Source organism: Ctenopharyngodon idella, chromosome 14 (assembly GCF_019924925.1).
Source record: "Ctenopharyngodon idella isolate HZGC_01 chromosome 14, HZGC01, whole genome shotgun sequence".
Lineage (NCBI taxonomy): Eukaryota > Metazoa > Chordata > Actinopteri > Cypriniformes > Xenocyprididae > Ctenopharyngodon > Ctenopharyngodon idella.
Window position 1 is genome coordinate 10,078,645 of NC_067233.1, and position 17,778 is coordinate 10,096,422.

At 37.1% G+C, this 17,778-nt stretch overlaps 1 protein-coding gene across 3 annotated transcripts in view; it reads left to right on the forward strand.

Annotated features, from left to right (window-relative positions):
• gpc3 (glypican 3) overlaps positions 1-17,778 on the forward strand; it is a 146,158-nt gene that overhangs the window by 113,125 nt on the left and 15,255 nt on the right. For all 3 annotated transcript variants that reach the window (XM_051860405.1, XM_051860407.1, XM_051860406.1), the window contains one exon: positions 11,559-11,763. In XM_051860405.1, the coding sequence (XP_051716365.1) occupies positions 11,559-11,763 (205 nt within the window). The remainder of the gene's footprint in view (positions 1-11,558; positions 11,764-17,778) is intronic.

Consider the following 17,778-nt stretch of genomic DNA (forward strand, 5'->3'; position numbering starts at 1 on the left):
GCTTGTATAGATCATATTATACTTTTACATCTGTCTGCATAATTGTGAAAAATGGGTCAGGTTATAGATCAGAGCTGTCAAAATCATTTTAAAACAAAAGGGAGCTTGTGGAATTAGATGATACACAAGAGGCTTTTAGATAACACAGGACCTATACTGTACATATGGGGAAAATAGTGTTCAAGTAATAGACAATAGACTTCTCTTGGCTAGATAACTGTAGTAGTCTAAAATTAACCCTCCGATGCTGTTCACGTTTTGGTCAAAAATGACCAAATTATTATTATTTTTTCAATAAAATGAATGTTCTATATTTTAGTTTTTAATTTAATACTTTGTATTTTTAGGGGATTTTATGGTACTAAATTATATTTACGCTGTAATTATAATCCACTTATTCACTTTTTGAGCATAGACCTGAAAATGAAATACTTTGAAATAAAATTAAATACTAATTTTAGTCTCTTTTTTTAAAGATGACACTTGGAAAATTTTTGCTGAAGTGAAAAAAGTTAACTAAAACAAGTTACAGAATTTTACGTTTATTGTTATGAAAAATGCACAAAAAATACAATTTAAATTTTTATATGAAATATATATTTTCAAAAACATGTTTTACTCTGAAACTGCATTAAAATCAAAGCCATAAATCTAAACAAGTTGTGTTCCAAATTTGAGCTTGATATCTCCAAAAATTAGCTTTCAGTAAGATTTTGTTTGGCTGCAATACCAAAAGTTTTCACTAAATGAAATTCATCTCCCATTCATTTCCAATGCGGTCATTTTTGACCATGAGGAGCACAAGTGTGACTATTTTTTTTCAGGACCATTTAACTTTGTTGAATCATGTCCATGATATTTTTTTTATTTATTTTTTTTGCGTAGGTGTGTTCACATAGCAAGTGCCAAAACCTTTACCAAGTTTCGTAGCAGTCCAATGAAGTAAAAAATTCTATAAAAAACAAAACGTAAAATTTTTCGATCAAAAATGACCAAAGAGCATCAGAGGGTACATGAACATATAGTTAGGCCTAAAGGAAAAAGTTAGGCCTAAATAAAGATATAAATCAGTATTATTATATTATATTATAATCAATCATTGACAAAAAATTATTTAACTTTTATCATTTTTTACCTAGAATTATTCAGCTTACTGAATAATGATTTAAATGTCAGTTTAATTCTCACAGAAACCTATTGTGTGGCCTTAGAAGACTCTAGTGCATATGATACTTTTAAGCTGCCTATGGATCTTTTTTAAAGCTTCAGTGCCTGTTTATTGTAACATAAAAAAGAGCAGCCAGCACATTCTTCAAAATATCTTCTTTTGTGTGTTTCACAGAATGGGTGAATTATCCCTTTAAAATGGTGGTTTTCAACTTTTTTTGACTCCCTTTTTCGACTTTTCCCCCCATATTATGGATAAGGATTGCTGAGGCCCCCTAGTGGGTCTCGGCTCCCTGCTTAAGAACCACTGCTAAAAAGCGCACATAGTGTGTCCATGAGAGAATGCTGAGCTGGGAGTCAGATGGTGATATCAGATGCACTGTTGTCAGACCACATGACTCTGGGAACGATGGCGATAACATGTCAATTCCTGGAGCAGAAGACAAGCGAAGCCTGTCCTCAGACACTAATTAGATTTAGCCGCCGGCCCTCGTATCAGAAACCCTTTTAGCTCCCACTACTCTGTCAAACAATCGCCTGCATTTACTGCAAACATGCCAACATTTACACTGCTAGATAAAAGGACACTGAATTCTTTTCTCTTTTTTTAACTTCATTTTTTTATTGGGAAAAGTGCAACTCTCTAAAGGATAAAGCACATGTGTGTATATTTCCTTTTGTCACACTTTCATCCATGTTTTTGTTATACAAACAATTAAAAGCCCTTTTGTAGCATAACAAGGAAGCCCAGTTCTCTGAAATCGTGTAGCTTTGCTTCCTTTTTTTCTTCAAATGAAACATATCTTTGTTCAAAGGCACACAAATCTGTAATTTGCTTGCTTTCTTTGATAAATGGCTTTGTTACAGCACTGGGGAAGCTACCACATGGACTTGTTTAGATTGCAAAGGAACTGATTTAGACAAATGTGGTAAAACACTCATAAATCATCTTTGGAGAAGCCCACACCCAAGGCCACTAGAGGAGGCCTGCTCTTTGTGCTCCTGTCCCAACAGGTATTAGTTGGGAAATGAATCTGTCTCTTTCATCTGTCTCAGATGCACCATGTCTTGCGTGACTGCCTCTGCTTCAGACAGGTGAGAGGGGACGCTGGGCGAGAGAAAAAGGGAATAAATGCCCACAAAACCCCCTCTTTATCACCTCAAATTCAATAAATGTTGAGTAATGCATGAAATCTGTGCGCACATGCGGGTTTGTATTGAAGTTTCCATGACTCACACAGTGGAAATGTACTGCTGTTATCCCTTCTTTCTTCAAGTATGAACCACAACAGCTAAAGTGGTTGTAAGGTCCTAACCTATCCACAAAAAACCCTCTTTCCGGAGCATTTGGGGCTGTTTATGTGTGCGTGACCTTTGGTTGGTTTCATATGAATGAGGAAATTCAAAAGCGCTCTATGTAGGGCAGAGGTCATAATGTAATCATTTTAAGAATGCAGGAAATTACAATTCAAACGAAATTACACTGAGGTTAAGCACCAGGCTTATTCGATTATTCAGATTATTTTCTAAAGAACGATGTGCGCTGCGAGCATTTGAGAGTGTTCGTTTTTCTCCAGAATAAAGCACAGAAGTGGTGTACACCAAGTTTTGGATCGATAAGATTTTTTTATGTTTTTGAAAGAAGTCTCTTACGCTCACCAAGGCTGCATTTATTTGATCCAAAATACAGTAAAAACGGTAATATTGTGAAGTGACACGAAAGGATTAGTTCACTTCAGAATTAAAATTTCCTGATAATTTACTCACCCCCATGTCATCCAAGATATTTATGAGGAAAACATTCCAGGATTTTTCTCCATATAGTGGACTTCAACGGCTACCAATGGGTTGAAGGTCCAAATTGCAGTTTCAATGCAGCTTCAAAGGGCTCTACACGATCCCAGATGAGGAATAAGGGTCTTATCTTGTGAAACAATCGGTCATTTTCTAAAAAAAAAAAAGTAAAATATATACTTTTTAACCACAAATGCTCGTCTTGCACTAGCTCCACGATGCGACACTCGTGATGTAGGAAGTACCGAGCAAGTGTTTACAAAGCAATTGTGACTAAGTCAAACGGACTTTAAAAAAAAGGTAAAACAACGATGTTGGACGATTTTGAAGTTGGAGGAGAAAATGAGATGGAGTTTTTCCAGTGTGATTATGTAATGCATTGCACATCGCAGAGCAGTGCAAGACGAGCATTTTTGGTTAATTAAGTATTTTTTTTTAGAAAATTATCCTCGGCTGGGATCATGTAGAGTCCTTTGAAGCTGCATTGAAACTGCAATTTGGACCTTCAACCCATTGGTAGCTGTTGAAGTCCACTATATGGAGAAAAATCCTGGAATGTTTTCCTCAAAAACCTTAATTTCTTTTCAACTGATGAAAGAAAGACATAAACATCTTGGATGACATGGGGGTGAGTAAATTATCAGGAAATTTTAATTCTGAAGTGAACTAATCCTTGAAGGCCAAGTATGGTAACCCATTTGTCCTCTTCAGTGTCACATGATCCTTCAGAAATCATTCTAATATGCTGATTTGCTGCTCAGGAAGCATTTCTTCTTATTATCAATGTTGAAAACAGTTGTGCTGCTATTTGTATAGAAACCTTGATAAATTTTTTAAGGATTCTTTGTTGAATAGAAAGTTCAAAAAGAACTGCATTTATTTTAAATTGATATCTTTTGTAACATTATAAATGTCTTTACTGTCACTTTCAATTTAATGTATCCTTGTTGAATAAAAGTATTGTTTCTTTAAAAAAAAAAATCTCACAGACCGCAAACTTCTGAATGGTAATGTAAGTGTAGCTTTTGCACATGTAGCACAGCAGCATACAGAGCACTATATGAACAGACCACAAGCTACGGCGCATGTCCAGACATGCTCGTTTTTCGTGTTGAGCAGGCACAATACACGGTATGATGCTAATCAGAGGTGGAATGGAAAAAAATCTGTCCTTCGCTACATTTCATCCGGTTTCCTCGGTTTCAAACACATAAACATGTAGGTTGCCGTAGAGGGAAGCCGTGTCCCTGTACTGACCCTATTTGGGTTACACTTCAGAGCAGTGACATGCTGGATATGGTGCTGCAGTGTGAGGGCCAAACCACAGGCTTTATCTCCGTCCCCTCTGGGGTCTTTATACCCAGGCCGTACACAACCCTCAGCTGCTCACTGCCGCCCCACAGCGTGTGTTGTGGTTACCAAAAAGAGAGACGGAGAAAAAATCTTGTCCTCTCATGTTTTCTCCACAGTAGGTCGATTTTTTTTTTTTTTTTTTCAGTATTGCAAGACCGACTGAGGGAAGAGATCAAAAGAGAAATTCATTTAGCTACAAACCCTGTTTTAGAGCAGAAATAAGGAATTAATCTAGCAATATTTAAAGGTGCTTTTTAATGCAAGAATAACTATTTGCTCAAACTAAATTTCAAGGATTTAAACAAAGCCCTAACTTTAAGTTTAAACATTCTTTTATAAAACGGTTAGTTCCTGTCCTTGATTCTGATTGGTCAATAGCTGTGTTTTATTCGTTGCGTCTTGTTCCGTGTTCACAACAATTCAGTCTTTTCAATATTAAAGTCTTCGCTACTGACTGACACACTCATAAAGACAGTCTTTGCCGCCGTCTAATGGCGTGAAAATGTAACTTCTGTTGCTGTTCACGGTCAGGGACTATTTTTTCCAGTGGAAGGAATGCTTTTAGAAAATGTTTACTTCATGAAAGTTGCACTCCGCTTCGCATTGTGTCTAACAACACCCTTCAGCCATGACTTATTCACGATACAGCACAGCCCCTCATACCTTATTGCTTACGTATAACACTCACTTTATGTTGATGCTACAGATACATGTATCTCAAATCAGGGTTTTTGAAGGGAAAAATAAATAATTATTTATAGAATTTGACATTGTTGTTATTTTATTTTGCTTTATAAAATCTTCACAGAAGTTATGCGATTAATCACAATTGTTTTATTCTATTGAGAGGATGAATTTTATGTTTCTCTTTAGGTTTCTACATCTAACAGTACTCTAATGATTTAAAAAAGATAGCGTGTCAACTTCATAGAAATATTTTCCATGTAACATTTTACACACATTTAAAATATCTGTTTTTCATACACTTTTAATGAATTTTGAACATCAGCATACTCCGGTCTTCAGTGTCACATGATCCTTCAGAAATCATTTTAATATGCTGACTTGCTGCTCAAGAAACATTTATTATTATCAATGTTTTTTCAGGACTTTTTGAAAGTTCATAAGAACATTTATTTGAAATAGAAATCTTTTATAACATTATAAATGTTACGTTATATTATTATTCATACTTTTTTCTTTTTTTCTTTTTCTTTTTTCTTTTACTGACCCTAAACCTTTGAACAATATGTACATGAATATATATAGCCGCCTTTATATTTTAGGAAGAGAGTAAGATTTTCATGTGGTGGTGTAAAAACAGTTGAAAATCCCATAAACTTTCATTGAAGTAGGGATACTGAGCCATACTTAGGGACCAGACTATCACAAAGACTTCTATGATTTGTTGCCTTGGATCAGTAAGTACACACATAGCAACCACACAGCAACACACTAAAAAAAAACACTGCAAACACCTTAGTAAACCCAAAGCAACACACCCACAAGACCATATCATTGTGCCAGCAGGTTTTCTGCATGAGATCCTCACTGGGCTAATCATTGTTTAGTCATGGTTTTATAAATTCCAGAAACCCGTCTGTGAGTTTTCTCCTCTTATACGCTCCATTGCTTGTCTGCTTGATTAAACAGTAAACTGCCATGTGGCATTACAATATTGCTCTGAGCGCTGACCCTGAGCAGAGTTCAGGCCTGGCACAGGGCTCAGCAACAGGTCTGTGGTCACTGCGTCTCTCTCGCAACTGCTCTGCCATGAGCACTTTGCCATATGTTAGCCTTTTGTATGAGTTTGTGAGTGGAGTTTTCCTTTGCGTTCTGTGCAGGGAAAGAAGAGATCGCATGGCTGAACAGACACTAATTGCATTTTTTGCATTGGGCTTCACTGCATTCCATGAGCTCCATGTTCCCAAAGCCTCTGAACCACAGAGAGAAAGAGGAGGAGGGGAGTCCTCAAATATGAGGCTTGTTCATGATTTATCAAGCATATTTTGTTTTAGTCGTATCCTCTGTGCTTCCTAAAGGCTCTCCAGTATTCACAGCAGTAGCAGCGCTGCAGCTTCAGGCTCGCATTGTGTTTTCACTCTGATAGTGTTGATCAAAGACAGAAAATAAAGTGATATCTGGGTCTTTTATTAACTGCAATAAATTGTAAAATGGTTATCAGGAGTTGGCCATTGGGGAGTTATAAGTGGGGATGTGGGAACAGAAGTTTTTGGTATCGCTCTTTTTCCCTTTGCCTTTTAACCATGTTTGTTTGACAAGGAACAGACTTTTATTCAGCAACAAGTCCACTTAAAGACACACTGCAAGATGTAGGTTATGCAGTGTTTACAACTGGTGCTGTTCTCCTGTGGTTACTAGTGGTGGTTATTTTAAACTTCATTAACTTACAAATTTCGGTATATTCTACATTTATTAAAAACAAACATATTTTGAATAGATTTGATTATTTTTGAAGATTTTTTATTATTTTTGATTAAGTATTATTCAGCAAGTGTGCATGAATAAAAATGATTTCTGAGGGATCATCTCTAATGAAAAATAAATATACCAAAATGTATTTGAAATACATTTATTTTATGCTTAGTATACTACAAATACATTTACATATTTATGTACTTGTAAATCCCCTGCAAATGTACTTTTGGTATACTTAATTGATATACTTAAAGTCTGCTAAATTGGAACAGCTTATTTTGGACTTTAGTTATCCGGAAGTAATTAATTAAAGAATAAACTTGAGTATATTTTATTGTGCTAAAATGGAACTATTGCAAGTATAATTTAAAAATATTGCATTTAAAGACTGATATACAGGGATCCTTACTAATAATTATATTGAAACACATTTTAGGCTTAATATTAAGAAATGTGCATTGTGCAATAAAGAAGTACTCCAAATAAATGTAATTATAATATTTTTATCGGTAAGTCTCAAGCGATATGTCAGTAATGTGTATATGTTAATGGTTTGTAATAAGTATGAAATAAATGCATTTTAAATACATTTTTGTATAGGTTTTTTTCACTGGGGATGTGACACTGAAGAAATTCAGCTTTGACATCAGAGGAATAAATACAATTTCAAAATATATTGAATATATATTAGATAAGAAAACATTAATTTTATTATATATTAGATAGAATAGATTTAAAATATATTAGATAGAAAACAGTCATTTTAAATTGTAATATTTCGCAATATTACATTTTTTACTGTATTTTTGATCAAATAAATGCAGCCACAGAACGCGTTTTTCCAGTGCGCTACTTTTCCATTGTTTTTCTATGTAAACACGCGCTAGACGGACGTGTATGACCGCTACGCTCGCGTCTCGCATCTTTGACGCTTGCGTCTCGCATTGCCTCGCACATGAGCGCCGCGTTTTTAAGACGCCGTGTCAAGTTAAAAGAATTTCAGCTTTTACAAGCAGTGCCACTCATCAATGTCAGTTCCAAAACAGTGGACCAATCAGAAGAACTCAGAGGCGGGGCAAGCGTTACGAGCTTCTGTTTACAGTAGCAAGTTGGCATGGCAGCTGTTTTATTTGACGGCAACATGGCGGAGGATGCCATAGCTAGTGCGATTATTTTCTTTTTTCCATGTCTAAAATAGTGTCTATCTATTCTGCTGTTTGCCTATTTCTATTATTTCCATTATTGCCTTTATTGCATCACGTCTCAAAAGCGCGTCTCGAGACCCTTTGCACTTTTTTAAATACCATTCCTGAGCGCTGCGTCTCACGTTTTTAGACGCAAAGACACGTTCTGTGTGAACGAGCCCTTAGTGAGCATAAGAGACTTCTTTTAAAAACATTAAAAAATCTTACCAAACTCAAACATTTATATAGTTGTGTATAATCGACCATCGCCTGATGCTCAGTGTTGATTCCCCCCAACCTGTCAGACCACAGCTGCACCTGTGATTATTATAAACTTGATCTTAATAAATCTAATTTACATGAGGAGGGGGGCCGCATTTACCATGGAACAAGCCCATTGCTCAGAGCATAGACTACATACTGATTAAATTGTCTGACTGAATAGACCATGTTTGTGTGCCTGTCACTATGCGACAGAAGTCTTTTTTCAAACAATGGGTGAGTAATTCACTCCGTTATTTTATATTGCTTCATAAAAGCCTATATTACAAAACACTGAGTTATTAAATAGGTTTATAGTATATTTTCATTGTTTTCTGCTGATTTCAGCGTGCTATGTGTGGAAAAAATAGACCCGCCAACGAAATACTACTTGCACCTACTCTTCTGTTACACAGCAGTGTGTAGAATGTTAATTCTGTAACCTTTTAACATCGTAGGCAAAATAAATGCATGCTGCTTTTGCATGCAGTGTGAGTTTGTGAATAAGTTGCTCTTTTCCTTCACTGTGACACAGTGGCACCAACTAGAAATGCACTCTAACCAGCCAAACCAAAGCATCCTGTGCTACCTCAGCTGGCCACTGCACATGTGCATGTGTTTGTGTGTGTGAGGGGGCAAGTGGCTGTGCTCCATCCATTTGGCCTTCTCTCCATATACCCAATGCCAAACAGTTGTCCGTAAGCTTTTCTCTTTTCTTTTCTCCTTCTACCTTTTTTAGAGTTTGTTTTAAAATACCCTTGACCGCATTTCTCTCTCTCTCTCTGTCTCTCTCTTCCTCTTTACGACTGTTTGCTTTCAGAGTTTAAATGGTTTGTGGGGACGGCTCGTCTCACGTCGTTACTGGGCAACGGTCTTCAGGAAGGAATTCAGAGCCCTCAGTAAATGTGCTTAGGGCTTAAACTCATGCAGCTCTCCAAAAACATGCTGTTGAAACAAGAGTGCATTAAAGGCCCATTCCTCGCTGTAATGCAGCTCAGGGAAAACAGGCACGTTTGTTGTTCTTTCAGTTTTATGAACAGCAGAAGTCATTGAGGGAGTGCGGTTTCACTAGGTGGCGCTATCCATTTTCACACCGTTATCAGGCGTCTTTTGTCCGGTTTATGCTTTTTGGTGTCATTGCCAGTGGGCAAACTGCATAAATGAATCAGTTTCTCTGTCAGTTCTATAACCGACCCTGCGGACTTGTTCAAACAGAGGCAGTCTGTGCCTTCCGTGTTCATTCCTGAATGGAGGCCTGTGTGGAGATCTGGTGGAACATGTTGTATGACTTTCCCTGCTGACCTCCTGAGAATGTGCTGACTTTAAATCACAGATGGAGGGGTTTGTATGTTTAGTAAGGCCTGTTTATCTTCTGAGGGGTATAATAAAATAATTATTCATTTTTTTGAGAGAAAGAGAGAGAGATCTGTGTGCTGGTCAGAAGCTGTTGCCCTCTGATTTGTTTCAGAGTGAAGCCATCCATAGCCAGACCCATCTGATCTCAATTTTCTCCTGTAGACAAAAACAACAACAGCAATGAAAAAAAGCAACAACAACAAGCACATGCTTGTGTCCGCACATCGGAAGGAAATCAATAAAAGAGGGAGACAGAGTAGAAAGATTAAAGGAAAAGCAGAAGACGGAGGGGGACGATGGAATTTTCAGCAATTATAGTTTGGCAAAACACAACAGCGGTCGATGCAGGAATCAAATTATTTAATGTTTATCCTTTTATGCCTGACTCTATTTGAGTGCAGTACTTTAAAGAAAAAGAAAAAAAGAAAAAGTCTTTTGGAATTGAATGGTTTGATTTCATTAACTTTATATATTTAACCTTTTTAAGCTCAAAATCAATCCTCAGTGTGAAGTTTTACACATACCATTTGTAACTATGTAGACCACTGTGAAGCAATTTATGAAATTTCATTTTTGTCAGGAAGCAGCTGACCCATTTAACCCGTAATAAAATCAGAGATGGTGGTGGATGCATACATATCAACATCAAGATTTTAGGTTAAAAATAGTAGTGAAAGTGTGTAATTTAGGTTCCATAACTGGTCTTTTTTTTTTTTTTTTTTTGCATTTTAAGCAACTTTTTACTTTTTTAAAAGGTCCTGCGGAGTGACAAAGTATTTATAATAGTATAATATTCCTTGTAATTTTTCAAACAATATAAAGTCATATCAGCTTATTATTTTGCTTAATAATTCTAAAATAAATCACAAAATGCTATTTAAAATAGCTGTTGTTGAAGTCACACCTAAAGACATGTTGCACTCTTAAAGAATTGTCACTAATAAAATACAAAACCAGATGGTTTTTTTTTTTTTTTTTTTGTCAATTAATCTGAAGATATGTTGGCTTTTGCCTTCTACAGTAATCTCTCGGATATTACTCCAAATCTATCCAGTAACTAACTAGTTTCCACCCTCCAGATGTTGGCCATTTTACTCAGTATGATGAAATATTTGGCTTTTTAGTAATAACAAATTTATTTCATCATGACTTTGTTTGACAGTTTTCATCTACAGTGTGATTATGATCTGAGCACAAATCCATAAACTTAATCTCATGCTGATATATGATACATGTATTAGACCAGGGATTTCCAAGCCTTTTTCTCAGCCGAATCTCTTTAACCTAAACTATTTACTTGAAGTACCGCTTGAGATCTTGAGAAGTTAATATTTCAATAATTTTACACATTTTCATGTTGATGGTTCTCTGATTCGGTTAATAGTCACCTGACATGCAGGTAAACTATGAAAATATGGGTAACACTTTACAATAAGGTTCATTAGTTAAACATTAGTTAATGTATTAACTAACATGAACTAACCGTGAGCAATACATTTGTTACTGTATTTACTAATCTTCGTTAACGTTAGTTAATGAAAATACAGTTGTTTGTTCATGTTAGTTCACAGTGCATTAACTAATGTTAACAAGATTTTAATAATGTATTAGTAAATGTTGAAATTAACATTAACAAAGATTAATAAATGCTGTATAAGTGCAGTTCATTATTAGTTCACGTTAACTAATATAGTTAATTAATGTTAACTAATGAACCTTATTGTAAAGTGTTACCAAAATATGGAATCTTTCTATATTTTTAATCAATTTGAAGTGTTTTTTCTATTTTATTTTATTTTATTTATTTTAATGTTACATTTTTATGATTTAATTCATTAGCTTTCCAACTTGCGAACCACCAGGGGTTTAAGAAACCTGTCCTAGAGCAGTAGCATTCGACGGCTTTTATAGCATATATGTTCAGCATACATCTGTGGTCATCAAGGTGTAATGTTTTATTCCGTTTTTACACCATTCTCAATGCTTATGGTCTTTTCTCTGTAGCTTTTACGGATGGTGACTTTGCCTGAGAAGCGATGGAGGGCTCGTCCAGGAGGGGGCGCTGCGAGAAGAGACCCAGCCGGACAGGGCCAGGCAGACGAGGATGAGGAGGGTCTAGAAAGCGGAGACTGCGATGATGAAGATGAGTGTACTGGTGTTTCAGGACTCGGGCCAACCCCGAGACGCAACCGTCTGCGCATCTTCGCAGGTCAGTGATATAGCACTCACTCAAACTCAGTGCCGTGAGTTTGTAATCTGTGCTACTGTAAATTACGTTGGCTAATATATGCTAAAGTTGACAGGGCTCAACACTAAGGATTTTTTCTATTGGCTCGGTTGGGGTAATGGTTCAATATTTTTACTTACCCTGCTAAAATTTTTACTGGCCTCTCCCTAAAACAAACAAACAAACAAATAAATAAATAAATAAAAATAAAAAGTTATTATTTTCATTGTTTTTGACCCATTTAATCATGTATTCTAATATAAAAGGGTAATGACACCAACATTTTAGTGAAATTTCACAATTCTCGATACCACGGCTAAATCTACAAGCCTACAATCAAATATAAAATAACGCATAGTCTTAACTGTATAAATTAAATATAGATTAATCCTTATTAAAGTTACAAAAGTTATTCAGTCGAGAGCAGTGAGTGATTTTTTCTTTGTTATGTGTTGTTTGATAAAGATTAAAAACACAGACAGCAGCAGGTTTGTTAGACTGCTGTCACTTTAAGACATAAAGCACAGATTCAGTATTCTGATACACATGCGGTTTCTTCTCAGCTGTTTAAGTTGTTGTAACTTAACCAACTAGCTTTACTAGAATACTCTCCAAGACAGGCATTTTGACATATTTTTGTGTGTATTGGTCTCGAAAAGAGAAGTCTATTTTGTATTTTCACGCTGTCTGAGAGGCAACTTTCTGTGTGAGCATTTTCGGTGTGTGTGCTCACAAAACTCTCTCAGACAGTTAAATGTTTAAATTGGCAAGACTTGAAAACACATGCAAATGATAAACTTTCTTGACAGCGCAGAACTGGCCCGATTGGGACAGTGACAGTTCCGTCAACATCCATCATCTTTCACGCTGTCCCCGGGCCATCAGGCAGTCCTTATTGTGGAGCCTTGGTTGCCTCAACTTCACAGGTTACAGGTACCCGTCTGTTATCAGCGACCCCGTGACCCTATCATTGTCCAAGGGAACAAACAGGGTACATGGGAGATGTTCCCTTTGATGCAAAACAAAGCACAAAAGAACCAACAAACCATGTTAGTGCAAAGAAACTAAACAGAGGCAAAGAATAACAGTAGAGGGGCAGGAACAAGGAGTTTGATACTGACTGACAAAGCCGGACCAGCTGAGCAAACACAACAGAGGGAGTTGTCGTCCTGGTCGTGTTGTTGTGGCAGAGATTTGGGCTCTCTGAGTAGCGCCGCCAGGGGCCCAGGGCTAAACTGAGAATCCAACATATAAAGCACATGTGGAAGGACAGGATAACACATATCAGCACTCAAATTCACACAGAGGAAGCGAACCGATGATAAAACGTCCAGCATCGAGCACTGAGGTTTGAATGCTCTCTGAACTGTGAGCCAGTGGTGTTTGTGTGCGCGTCCTCCCTCCCTCTCGCAGAAGATTTACTGCTTTAATTATTAAGAATGAAGAGAATGCGTTTTGGGCGCTGGGATGAACAGTTGGCGATATATCTTTCCTGTCTTGGAATTTTATATCCCTCTCCTCTCTCCAGTCCTCTCTGTTTGTTTGTGTGTGTGTGTGTGTGTGTGTGTTAGGGCAGTGGTTCACGACCTAAGAAAGGATCACAGGATTGTTCTGATAGTGTTGTGGACAGCAGGGCAAAACAATGCTAAATACTAATAATAAAATGCAACCATACTATCAGTCATGCAGGTTAGGACATTTACAAGAGAGGAGAAATCACTTCTGTTGTTGATGTCAAAGCATGTGCTTTCCAGCAATCTTTCTGGTGTTTTGGCATTTAGTTCATATATCACTTGTTAATATGTCTTAAGCTAATACAGTATTTTTTTAGGCCTATGTTTGTTGAGGTGTTAAGGTTTGTTGAAGTGTTAAGGTCCATTGTATTTTGCCAATAGTGTAGCAATGTATAAAGCACAGCTTACAAAGAAGTCACCTTCAAACCAAGCAGCTTCTTGTTGGTCCAAGTGAACCTGTTGCAAAATCTGTGTAGGGAAATCTTTCATACTTATACAGTACGAAATTTCCAATCATGTGAATTCCTGTAGAATTTACTGGATTTCACCAGCAAAAATCTATTTATTTTATAAATGGACACACTCTCTGTCTATATTATAATACCTGGTAAAACAAGGAACTTCTCTAAAAAATTAAAAATGGAGATAGTTAAACTCCAATTTGCTTGTTTGTCGGTGTTTTCTGTTTTAAAAGATCATCAGCGGCATTTCTGCAATGTAGAGAGAGCGTGTGCTCTTGGTTGCCAGATTGCAATGATAAACACTGGGCAGAAAATGTATATTTTTAACAGAAAAGCTCTGATTGGGCCATCTAAACTCTTGACATCTGGCAACCGCAACCTGGCTTGTACAGCAGTCTGTATTATATCTCCTCTTTTTTTTCTGACAAAAATAAAGAGATTTTGGTAAAGTTTTTATTTTTAAACTACATTTTAGTCTTGTCTTTTTTCGTCAACAATATTGCATGTTGATATAGTCACAGTTATCGTTCAATGAATTTAATGTCTCATCATTGTCTTGTCTTAGTCATGAAAAAAAAGCTCAACATTTTAACATTTTCGTTAACGAAATTAACACTCTGGTTTCAAGTGTGATATATATGTTAAGCAACAATTCTATAAACAAGACATTAATAAGGAATAACTGGCCAGTTATTGTTTATTTTTTCGCTGCCAACATAAATAGTTGAAAAAAGCAAAGGGGGGGGGGGGGGGGGGGGGGGGGGTGCAAGTAAAGTACAGCTTAATTCTGCTTCTCTGCTGTTGTTTATGTGTTTACAAAAGTATCAGTTTTTCTATTCAGCTAAGATTATATTTTAGTTCATAATTGTAAATTTTGTTGTGCCTGTGTTTTTGTGCAATATTTGATCAATATACTTGCTCAAGTGTTGTTTAAATATGTCTGTTTGTTTTGGTATAGAACTTTAGGCCTCTGATGAAACAGGTACATAGATAACAGCAGATAGGCAGAAAGCTGATGACCCAGTAAAACATGCGTCAGCCCTGTTGTCTTTTCATCCCATTTTGGTCGTTTAGGGAGGGGTCAGGAAGTCAGAATGCCAAAGGTTAGGGTTAGGCAGGTTCACTAATGGAAGTCCTGTCTGTGCCTGGTGCGCTGAGATGGACGACGTAGATCTGGTTTCTCAAAGCTCTGCGGAAGAGACGCGGCTTCAGCACTGTGCAGGGGTCTGGGGAACGTGACGGAACAACAACTAGGTGCAGACAGGCCGCATCTCGGGCCCAGACCCCCTGTAAATCAAAGCTGTCAGCCGGCCAGTAGTTTTGAGGATGTTCTGAGTGATCTGGATTGATTGATAAATCGTCATCTGGACAGAGATTCCAGGCCCCCTCACCCCCCAGGACTGTCCCCAACCCCCATACCGACCCATGCATTCCAGGCCAGCAGAGCTATTCCAGGACACAGGCTGTGTGTGTCGTATGCACACACCCCGAGATACACACAGCCAGCGCTGAGGTCGTGTCATCTGCCTCACTACACTCACTTTAATGTCAGCCGCCCCGTTTGGACAAGATAATGTGACCAGCGGAGCAGTCCAGCGCTAATCAAACGTGCTGTTATCACATATTAAATGATGCTTTATGAGAAAGGGTTTGTATAAGGCAAGGCAAGTTTATTTATATAGCACATTTTTATACACAATGGTAATTCAAAGTGTTTTGCATATAAAAGGAATTAAAATAATCATAAAATAATCACAACAGATGCATAAGAAACAAAAATAACAATAAAAGCAGAGAATAAAAATTATTAAAATTATTACTAAATTCAGGGCGTCCCTATCTGAATGGAAGAGTGATAGAGAAAGGGTTACTTTAGTTGTTTAAACTGAAATATGGATGTCAATATTACTGACATCCGTATTTAAACTATTAAAATAACTATGCATTGTAAAATAAGTGTATAAAACTTCCGCAGTGTAGAGAGAGCATGTGTGCATGGTAGCCAGATTGCAAAGATTAAGTAAAACACTGGGCAGAAAATGTATCTTTTTAACAGAAAAGCTCTGATTGGGGCATTTAAAGGCCCAATGAAGTGCCTTGGAACGCGCAGCTTTATTCTCTGTGTTGACGTAATTTCCAATGAAACAGGAGGACAGGGCGGGATATATCAAGAAGCCCCTCCCCTTTTTCAAAATAGCCAGTAGCGTTTCGCCTAGATCACAGCTTGGCCAGAGCCAGTGAGCTCGTAAAACCCAATTTTCCTCATAATCTCTAACCGTTTCTCCTCCATATTGCTTTAAAATATAGCATTGTTTGTAGAATTCAAATGTGTCTGAACGTTTTGTGTTTTGCGCAGACTCGCGCATATGATCCACTCTGTGCTCTCGTGTCTCTGGACCGGAGCAGACTGTGCTCACGCTACGGCGGTTCACGTGACACTAACGTGAAAACGGACTTCATTCATGTCAATGGAAACCATATTTATACTGTCTGAATTGTTCCCTATCCCCTATATAGTACACTATGTGTCATTCACCATATAGAAACTAGTAAATGTGTGAACAAGTGACCGATTTCAGTCGCAGCTTCAGCTTCTGTTTATAGTGTAAGAGGGGGTGGGACTTCAGATTCTAGAGAGCATTTGATTGGACAGAAGATTTGATGAGAAGTTGAAGTGCGTCGTGATGTCATGAAAATCCGTGATCCATTTTAGCGGAAGCGAGAGACTGTTCATTTTGAATGCTTTTATCTCCTAAATGCGAATTTTGTCATTGTTTTGGAACACACCAGCTTATTCATAACCTTAAGGCTAACATATTCATACTAAAAGCTAAAAGACTTAAATTTTGATTTCACAGGGACTTTAAACTCTTGACATCTGGCAACCACAAACCGGCTTGTACAGCAGTCCTGTATTATATCTCCTCTTTTTTTCCAACAAAAATTAGGAGAGATTTTGGTAAAGTTTTTATTTTTAAACTACATTTTAGTCTCGTCTTTTTTTGTCAACGACATTGCATGTTGATGTAGTCACAGTTATCCTTTAATGACCTTATTGTCTCATCGTCTCGTCTTAGTCATGGGAGCCGACGAACATTTTTCTTTATAGTTTTCATTAACAAAATTAACACTGGTTTCAAGTGTGATATATATGTTATGCAACGGTTCTATAAACAAGACATTAATAAGGAATAACTGGCCAGTTATTATGTTTATTTTTTCGCTGCCAACATAAATAGTTGAAAAAAAGCAAAGCAGGGTCAAGCGTTGTCACAGAACAACACAGATACTGAACAAACTGAGATACTGAACTGCCACGAACACAAACAAGCAGAGTGTTACAAAGTAAACCTCCCAATACTTCACAATATAGTTAATTTGTGAACATTAGTTCATGTAGCTGGTATCATAAACTAACAATAAACAGTGTTAGTTAATTTCTACTTACAAGTAATTTTTTTAAGCTGTATGAATTTACATGATTGTATTATGAACAAACATGAATTAACAATGAACAACATATATATATTTATAATAGATTTACAATAGATTTAATTTTTATTTTGCGAAATTGCATTAGATGAGTGGAACTGAAAACTGTTGTGTGTAGTGGTGAGTGTGTGAAAGATAAACCAGACATAGACCTGCTCTCTGTCTCATCACTTTTAGTTGGGACAGCACGCCTGCACTAAGCCAAACCATAAACCTCATGCCCAGCTGTCATCACCGCCTTTCATTCTTTATGAGCTTCCGCCCCATTCTATCACACTTTCTCATCTTTTTCTTCATCGAGACCCTGAATGATCACCCCATTTTGTGTTTCCATGTAGTTTAAAACAAAGTATCTCTTTCAGCCCGTCTGTTGCAAGTGCTTTGCTACTTTCCTTACATTTCCCACACTCTCTGTGCTCCTTAAGTTCCCTTCTCATTTTATCAAGGAGGAACCCAGGAGGAGTTGATGAATGTAGCTATCACCGAAAGGCCAAACCCCTGGAGTCGGGGGACTTTCGAGAGGGCCGGTC